At 43.1% G+C, this 10,034-nt stretch overlaps 1 protein-coding gene across 1 annotated transcript; it reads right to left on the minus strand.

The window, feature by feature from the left end:
- Positions 1–4: 4 nt before the first annotated feature.
- LOC118415664 lies at positions 5–10,034 on the minus strand. Its single transcript, XM_035820393.1, has 13 exons — positions 10,011–10,034; positions 9,565–9,724; positions 8,579–8,710; positions 7,269–7,868; positions 6,821–6,963; positions 5,604–5,750; positions 3,902–5,219; positions 3,481–3,606; positions 2,873–3,031; positions 2,302–2,427; positions 1,665–1,796; positions 1,046–1,186; positions 5–678 (listed from the first exon to the last, which is right to left on the minus strand). The coding sequence occupies exons 1-13, from the start codon at positions 10,032–10,034 to the stop codon at positions 647–649; spliced, it is 3,240 nt and encodes a 1,079-aa protein (XP_035676286.1). The 3' UTR covers positions 5–646.

Raw genomic sequence — 10,034 nt, forward strand, 5'->3', positions numbered from 1 at the left:
GTCGTTCGTCGTCAGATAGTTTATTTGCATAGAAAACTAGACTCCTAAAAACATCGGAATTCGCTTCCAGCTTAAAAACATCGGAGACACAGAAAAATACAAGCAAAGGTATGATGTTTGTGGATGCGAGAAAAACATAAAACATCAAAGCATAGACATGCCGCTGAATTTAAGACAGTTTATAACAAACATATACAGTGCAAGCAGAGAAACGCGAAAGCAAGTTTTAAAGACACTTTGATATAATTTATATCCATACAATCCATGATAGAAATAATGCTAGCAGTTTCGTAAAATAAAACCCACATTGAACTGCAAAACAATTAGCTAGTAAAACGTATCAGTAGCCATACCTACCCCTACAGCTAGTCATTGGCATATTGCACCTAGGATACTTACAAATCCACACGTTTTTCTCCTTTACGAAATAAGTCATAGAAATACATGCCTCCGCTGCTAAGGCGTAGCCAAAAATCAAGGGACGTCATTTGGTCATTTCTGTTTTCCTTACACTTTTTAGTAAAAAAACACAATTCTATGGACTGAAATAAAATTCCAAACTTATATACAATTAAAACGGATAAAAGATATGTTAAGAAGCTCTAGAATCAAAGTACAGCTGGATAATCTTCACTGCATCGTGTCGTCATAGCCACACTGTCCAATCATGTGGATAAACTGCAAATGCAATTACAAGGGGAAAGTCAAACAATGGAAGTGAATAATTTTGGAAAATCACAAAATAAAGAATCTGTGTGCAAGCTATGAAAAGGATGAAACAGGAAGAGTAAAATATTAAAAATAAATCAAAAGTAAATGAAAATAGAAACATTGTAAGCACGCTATGAATACAAAGGCCAAAGAAGGAAGAGTGAAAAAAGTAAAAAAAGGAAATATTCAAACACATCCTCAAAATAAAGATAATGTAAGTATGGTAGAAAGGCTGAATTAGGAAGAAACGAAAAATTCACACACATCTTTACAAAATACAAACACAGTAAGTAAGGCCGCAGCAGGAAGAGCAAAAACATCTGCAGCAACTTACGTTCGAAGAAATTGGATGTGTTGTCCTCCAGTTTTTGTACGAACTCGTTGTTCTGGTCATACTCCATCAGTTCCTTTAGATATTCCCCAGCCTCAGCTTCCTGCCCCATCTCTTTGTATATTCGTACAAGGAAGTAGAGAGCTGGAAATGGTATGGGTTGGTCATTCAGAAATCTTGCCAAATGAAGCTGTTTTCTAGCAAGTGCTATTGTTGAACAAGCAAATAAGCAAAGCTCGCGGTCAAACAACTCATGACATAAAATGTTCAAATTGACTGAAGGCAGGGGTATGTTATTTGTACTGTGTATTTCTCATGCTAAAGCGCCAGACTTGACGAGGAAGTCTGCAATGACCATACCAGTGAAAGAAAACTATTCAAGTCCTATAAAACACACTTAGGCTCCAAGCAGATGATGGGATAGAAAATCGTCATGCTATCTGCCTGCCCCGTTTTTCTGACAGGTAACTAATTGAAACACCGGGCTAGAAAATGTAAGGTATATTAGAATCGACCTAAAATGGAAGCTAGCCTTTTAAGCATTAGTATGTTCTCTTGGTCACTTTCCTTGCTATCTGGGCACCAGAGAGAGCAAACTAAAGCTAACAAGGCTAGAACTTACCTAGTTGGCACGCTCTGTGCCTCTGTGGGAGCACCTTCTTCTTCAGCTCCAGAGACAGTTTGGTCAGACGGGCGGCTTCCGTCAAGTTGCGATTGTCGCCGAGCAGGTAGTTTCTCGCCAGCTTGTTCAATACTGTTGTTCAAAATAATGCTAACATTAGAAATGGAATCCAGGGCAATCTCTGTAGCAACAATTGTACGATAGATCAACGACAGAGAATTGAGGACAGTTTTGTGACAGTCATAAGTTGTAGTACAAAATTTATCTGTTTGTGATGCGATAGGTTGTCGCGGACTTGCGTGGATCCTTGTCGATGGTCGGTCCTTAATAAAACCGCACAGCACAAAAATTGTACAATATACGTGACTACGCCTCTAGTACATGTAGGAAATAAGACCGATTAATGAGGGAATGTACTTTTTAAAAATAAATAAAAACGATATTTGTATCATTAACATACATACATAGCACTCGTATACAATCTTCGACGAAATTCACTTCATCCTCTAATGTGTTGGAGGTACAATATTGGCAGATTCTTTGTTCTAGAGGAGTGAGGTTATTATGCCTTCTTGATTCAATTCAAAGTTTGTCGCAACCGATTCTTAGTTAAGCGATGAATAAATAGTGCGCTCACCAATAGCCACGCTGATATGCTCCTCACCAAACACTGCCCGCTTCATCTTCAGACTGGCTTTGATGAGTATTTCTGACTCTTCCAGACGGCCGAGCTCCTGATAGAGCGCCCCAAGGTTATTGTAAGCTGGAAAATATGCCAAATTATTTTACAATATACAAATGTATGAATTCATTCTATATTTTTGCTTTGGTTTCAGGATTAGTATATTGCTGATTTGAAGTGACAAAAGTACCTTCATATCAGGATTTTTTAGTCAATACAATTTTTAAGACATAAAAGGCGATTCTATGATCATTGACAAAACTTTATATAGTTACTTTTTGTTGAGTATTAACATAACAAGAACCAGAGCAAAGTGGCGTTGCACTTACATATTTTTTCAGCGCAACTTAAAATTAAACATTTATCATAACTTTGTCATCAAAAGAAGAGAATGCTAACGACATCAAGAGTAGACTACAAAAAGGTACGATATAGTAGCACAAATAAGAATAAAGGGTCGGTGTACATATTGGTATATAGATGTTTTTAACACAAACGAATAAACTTTTGACAAACGTAAACTCACCCACGGCGATCATGTAGTGGTTGGAGATATTTCGTTTCTCGTGGAAGGTTTTCTTTAGCCTGAGGGCTGTCTGCAGCATCCTCTCTGTCTCTTTGACGTAATCTTCGCCCATCTCCGTTAAATTCCGGCGCTGCCGAGCACGCGCCACGGCCTGGATACCTGAAATTATAAAAATCGATGAAAACGTACACAACACCATGTTCTTCAAATACAATTCAATCACTACAACTGGATAAAAAAACGGATATTTACTTCCGGACGTTTCGAGAGACATCCATCTCTCTTCTTCAGCGTCACTAGACTGAACTAGCAGAACAATTCAAACCAAGTACAGTTACATAAGCAATGAAAGAGAAATGTGGAGCACATGATTGTAAACATTAACAACTGCAAGATAGTAAAGTACTAATGCTGTGTAAAGATATTCTCATACCCACTGAGCGATCAAAGATATTCGACAGATCGCGCTTTCATGGTGTGTTCTGTCATCTTTTAAATCATATTTTTACATCTTGCCTCATACTAGTATTCAAATCATTAAATTACGGGTCACGCAAATCCAATTTTGGTTTCTCAGCGACCGTCCTCTAGTGGACTAGGGGTCTTACCACAGGCGACTTCAATATGGTCCTGTGGATACAGCTGTCTGATCAGTCTCAGGGACTCTTCAAACTCCCGCTCGGACTTGTCCAGCTCCAGCAGTTCAAAGTAGGCCTTTCCAAGGTACCGTTTTGCTGAAGTAAAAGTGAAATAAAAAAAAAAAGACATTTCGTTTGCTGTATCTTTTTAGCTGGAGGCTAGCTATAGTATGGCCCAATGGTACTGATATTCATAAGGATAGCATATATTATGTCCATCCCATGAATTGGAAAAGCGATTAGTGGATACGATTCTTGATATGTTGTATTTGAGATATGACTAACGTCTGCAAATTGCAGAATACACGTCTTCATCAGATTTCTAGATCATTATGAGGATGTGGCGCGTTGTTTACACCAAGTGACATTTATCTAGTGCAAAGCCACATACCTATTGCCAGTTGATATTTGTCTTCTCTGTTCAGAGCCTCGGTAGCGCGCACTGCCAGTTGGAAGATCTCCAATGCCTGCTCCGACTGCCCGTCCCTTCTAAGGTACATCCCGACAGCGTTGAACAGAGGAGTTGGGTCTTCGATTTGTTGTAAGCATTCCTCCTTCCTCGAGCACGTCTCGACGTCGGCTGTGCTCGTTTTCTTCCTCGGGAATTTCCGGACGACCTCGGAGACGGTCTGCCCGACGATGAGTGTGTTGGTGACGATGGAGTTGTACTTGATGTGTTTGTCGCGATCGTTGAAGGACACGAACATTCCAAGAGACACGGACGTGGCGTTGGGGAATATCGCCTTCAAGATTCTGATGCCGTTACTCAGAGCTAAGGTCATCTTCTGCGGCTTTTCCTTCAGGTCAGACCGAACAACCGTCTGTAAGAGCCTTGGTATAGTGAAGTACATCTTCTCCCTTTGGACGTCATCATTTTCTTCGGTTGGCATCTCGCCTGTTTCTTCCCCTTGGTGTCTTTTGATGAGAGAGTACCTCTCTAATCTCATTAGGATCGTGTTCAGGTTGTCCGAAATCTCGATTTCCGATACAGAGGAGCTGTTCTCTCCTCCTAGTAGCTCGTCTCTGAGTCTTGAGTCGGTCAGATTCACGGCTGCACGCACGAAAATCCACTCCGGAATGGCCAAGTCAAGAAGGGAGCAGATCTCCAACAACTGGATTGCTGCAGGATGGTCCTTTTGCAGCTTCTCGGCACTGAGCAGCATGCTGCTTTTCACGTTGATCGGCAGATCGCCGTGTTCCTCGCCAAGAAGGCCCGTGGTTTTCCGCCGGTACAGCTCTAGATATCGCGCGAAGGAGTACTTGTTGTACCTCATGTAGGCACCGGCTTTTTCTAACGCTAGAGGCAGTCCGTCGAATCCGTTTTTTCCTACAAGAGTCTGTAACGCTTTGTATTCGTCGGATTTGGACTCTTTCAGTTCTGTGCGTTTAGATACGGCCTCTTGTAGAGTGAGGTCCCAACGGCGTCGGATCAGGAACAGTTCTGCTTCTGACTGGTTCAAACCGGTGACATCGTATACCGCGGTGACTGTGCCGTCCCATACGCGCTTCCAGTCGGTGTAGTCAGAAGCGATGATGATGTGTCCGCCCTTCGGTAGGGAGGGGAAGTACTCCCGCACCAGGTCGGGACTGCGCACCCCGTTCAGGACCAGCATCCAGTTGTGGTTGGTCAACAGCCATTTCGTCACGACCCGCAGGATATTCTCGTGGGTGTAGTCTTTTAGTTCCAGAGACAGGCCGATATTGGCCATCTGGTGTGACGGACAAAAACAAACGTACAAAAATAATGAATATGGATCGGTTTAGTAAAAATGATACCAAAGTCTTCTGCAAGTTAAAATGGAGATGCCGTAAATCTATTGATTTGTATATCGTTTTATCCAGTGATATTTATCTTCAAGCTTGACTGTAACATTGAAGAGAGTTAGATATCTAGGTGAAAAGATATTCAAGCTAACACATACCCAAGCAACTGGACAGATTTATAAGCAGTTAGACGTTTCAGGTTGAATCCAATACCATCAGTGACAGAGAAAGCTTGAATGTGTTCGGCTATTACTATTCCGAACACCGCTACATGAAAATGACAGTTAAGAGGTGATCGGATTGTATGTAAGATTATCAAAGGACCGTACCATTTTCTCCAGCCCAACGTTGAGCCGTTGTCTGGAGGAGCAGGTGAGCCAGAAGATGCCTCCCCGAAACCTGCCCTGGTGGTAGGATCTCAGCGCGTACTGGATCGCGATTTCCGTCTTACCGTACCCGGGCAGACCCGTTAGTACCTGCGGGAGACACATACATGGTGTTACATCATGAACCTGCCCTGGTGGTAGGATCTTAGCGCGTACTGGATCGCGATTTCCGTCTTACAGTACCCGGGCAGACCCGTCAGTACCTGCGGGAGACACAGAACATGGTAAACATTACATCATGAACCTGCTCTGGTGGTAGGATCTCAGCGCGTACTGGATCGCGATTTCCGTCTTACAGTACCCGGGCAGACCCGTCAGTACCTGCGGGAGACACAGAACATGGTGTTACATCATGAACCTGCTCTGGTGGTAGGATCGCAGCGCATACTGGATCGCGATCTCCGTCTTACCGTACCCGGGTAGACCTGTTAGTACCTACGGAGACACAGAACATGGTGTTACATCATGAACCTGCCCTGGTGGTAGGTTCGCAGCGCGTACTGGATCGCGATTTCCGTCTTGCCGTACCCGGGCAGACCCGTTAGTACCTACGGAGACACATACATTGTGTTACATCATGAACCTGCCCTGGTGGTAGGTTCGCAGCGCATTCTGGATCGCGATTTCCGTCTTACCGTACCCGGGCAGACCCGTTAGTACCTACGGAGACACATACATTGTGTTACATCATGAACCTGCTCTGGTGGTAGGATCGCAGCGCGTACTGGATCGCGATCTCCGTCTTACCATACCCCGGCAGACCCGTCAACACATGCGGGAGACACAACATGGTGTTACACCCAAAGAAGAATAGTAATTACAAAATATATTTGTTTTTTTTTAATCAATTTTGGCTCTATGGCTCACAATGAGTAAAAATTAAATCTTCACCTTAACATTGTGCATTCAGGCCGTTTTGTTCCATACACATAAAGCAGTTACGAATGTAAATGTTTATCTTTCCATCAACTTTGTCTTTCCTTGTCATCTCTCGATATTTTTATTTTCAAATCTCTGTAATACTTTTTATTTCATTTTACAGGGTATCAATTATTATCTCGGTATTTTGACTAACTTCTGCTTCTGTGCAGCGGTATAATTTTGCTTCTGTGTTGCAAATACTATATTTCAATGATGACTCAATACAACTAAAGACTTACCTGAACCAAAGTGTGACTTTTCATCTGCCCGTACCACATGGAGAAAAACCTGTCGTGCTCCGACTGCAACTTGCTGAGGTAATCCTCGTGGCCGGTGAAATAGGGCGTGGGGTAGGGCACTTCACTGAAGGGAATCCCAATACCTGGAAAGGTATAAAGTACGAGAGTGATTTATCAAAAATACCAAGATCGGTGTAGAAAAATATGCTCCAAGAACTTATATTTAGTAGTCTGGGAGGAAAAAACTTACAAAATTCCTAGCATACGTAGTCTCGTAGCATATCCTGTACATAATATACTAGTAGCCCAATATAAAAGAATGATAGCTTGAAGTCTCCTAATCATTTTGATTAAGATATGTTGTTCTATAATTTTGTGAAGAACTTTCGATTTGTATAAAGAGACAAAGGAGGAATTTAGCTGACTAGTTCAGGAACGAATATCCTACCTTTAGGAACCCCCAAGACACTTCTCAAGCGCTCCTCCTCGGGAATGAAGCGTCCTATGAGGAAGACGGAGCACACAAACACAAGAGCAGCAAGAAAGGACAAGAGGACCACCCTCAGAACAGTGGGCGCGCTGGGAACAGGTAGTGGGTCCTCTGGTACCGGGGCGACAGGGACTGCAGGGGCGGGAGGGAGATCGTCTACAACCGGTAGTGGTCGATCTCCCTCGTCGTACCGTGGTAACTCCGGCTCGGCGTCCGTGGTGAGATCTGCTGCGTCCGTCGCTACAATCAGATCCCACTCGCGCTCGTATCTCTTCAACGTCCACAACGGCACTCTCAGAGACAAGTCTCTACACGTGGTTTTCAACTCGCAGACGTTGTCCTCGGATATGACGCCCTTTTTGTCCAGCACCGTGAACAGTTCCCTGCCGTTGGTTACGCGTTCGAACTCGCCGACATGCAGGTGTGCTTTACACACGAACTTGAGTCTCTGGAAGTCTTCACTGGTCAGGTTCTTACTGATGTAGTCCAGACAGAGCCTGTAGGAGACTGGTCGCGATCTTGAAGGAGAGTGTTGAGGATGTCCTATGCCAAGGTGACCTGGGAAACGGACAAAAGCTCATGTAACGCTAGCTCACCTTTTTCCGCGGGTAACCTATGTCCGTTGTTTCTGCAAACAGGGTGTGTAGGGGTACCAAATCAACGAACGATGGTTTCAATTTAGAATACTTTCAAAATATCACAGTTTAAAAGCACCGTCCCTAGAGTTGATATCCCCAAATACCCTGTTTTAAAAAACAACGGACATAGGTTAGCCCGTGGATAAAGGGGAACAAGCGTTAACCTCTATGTCGGTTATCTTATAGATGCAAGTGCATCAGTATTACGTATTCAGGATTAGTAACATTTGCCATCTTGATTATAGAGTATTTGATAAGTAATAAACTCTTGTCGTTCTTTTGGTACATTTACAATCAAGAGTTTGCGTATACCAGAACAAAACTAAAAGAACCATTGCTGAATGTTGAACGTTAACTTACACAGAGCTAAGCTTATGCATCACAGATTGTAGAAATGAGTCCGAACTAATACATAAGATTAAGTTCTGCCAATGTATGAAGACGGTGTTGTACATAATTTAGTTATAAAAGTCGTTGGAACCTGTCTTTGTATTACCACTGTGCATGGTTGAATTCTGAAAACAAGGAGCTAATAAAGTTGAGATGATTGGTGGAAAAGAAATGTACAGTAGCAAGAAAACAGCTGAAATGTTGGACAGCAAACGACCGTTTCTGATTTCGGACAGTTACCGTTGCTGAGCGTTCTGAATGCCTCCTCCTCGGAATAAACATTCTCCCCTGTGTCCCCTTCCCGTCTGCGTGCAGCACGTACTCTGTACGTGACGTCAGGTTCCAGGTTCTGTAGTCGGACGTTTTGTGATCCTGCGTGCATAGATACAAACATGTAATGTATCCGTAACGTAAAACCACAATCATGGTGCAGTTTGACAAATGGCAAATATCACCGTCCAAGATAAAACACATATCCAAGCGCTTATTTGTTTTGGCAATATTTGTCTGAATCATGATCAGTTCAGGTGTCATACTTGGTGTCAGCCTTCTTATGGAGTTCCTACAGCATTATATCTGAAAGCATATACGTACGTGCAACCAAGACACTTGCTGGACTGACTGATGATGTGTCGCCTTCTCCAAGCAGATGCGGGGATAGAAATGCGTTTCTGACTGACTCGGCTTCTGACAGTCACTACCCTCCCGGTTTGTCTTGGGGTAAATAAGGATTGCCACAAAGCCCGGCCGATTAGAAACGTTCCACCATCTACCCAAAGATCTGCGTGTACATTAGGCCACCCTTATTCAATTTTATGGATGACATCCATGCGCGCATTGATTTTCGTCTGTGGCCACATGTGACCCAATAGCATACCCGGCCAATCAGATTTTTTTATGCTTGCCAGAAGATCTGCTCCCCATTATATTAAGGGGCACATGGTCATGGCATGGGGCCACCGTGCCCTTGTTCCCCTCTTAAAGAAGTATGGCAATAAAACACTATTGAAATGGCGACGATTGTCTAGTAGTAGTACAGCATTACTATAGATGATATAAACCAAGCCTGGAAAAGAATGGACTGGATGTGTAGTCCCGTGGTTTAACAACATTTTTTTGCCGGATTTTTCTTTTTTTTCGCCCACACGCATTAGCTTTGGGGTCTCCAGAGGATGTCATCCATAAAATGAAGTCAGTGTGGCCTTCGCTGCAAGTGTCGTACATACCTGCGTGTTGTACCTCTAACCATTCCGCAGTACCACTTTTCCGGTACTGTAGAATGAAATCGTCGGCCCCAATCACAGTCAGGGTGACGGAGGAGTACGTCAGTCGGGAAAACGTGATCTCCAGGGTGGTCTGCGCGATTATCGTTGTTCTCACTGCTCTCTGAAACTTAAAAAAAAAAACATACAGTATTTTTTAAGCATACAGTATGTCAAAAAGAAGTTTAGTCAGTAGAAACTTGTAAGTATGTGTATAGTTGCTCTGAGGCCCTTCGGGTGGACTTTTGTTGGATATATCTCTTTGGATAAATCTACAAACAGTAGCTTTTATACCCAAGACCCTTGGGAAGACCTCCCAACTGTTCCAAAGACTAAACAGTAAATGATATTGGATTAAGTCAAAATAGGCAGCTGAAGCTAGGGCACGGGACCGTGAAATATGGGGAGACCTCACAGCACTTAGACAGGTACAT

The sequence above is a fragment of the Branchiostoma floridae genome, chromosome 5 (assembly GCF_000003815.2).
Source record: "Branchiostoma floridae strain S238N-H82 chromosome 5, Bfl_VNyyK, whole genome shotgun sequence".
Classification (NCBI taxonomy): Eukaryota; Metazoa; Chordata; class Leptocardii; order Amphioxiformes; family Branchiostomatidae; genus Branchiostoma; species Branchiostoma floridae.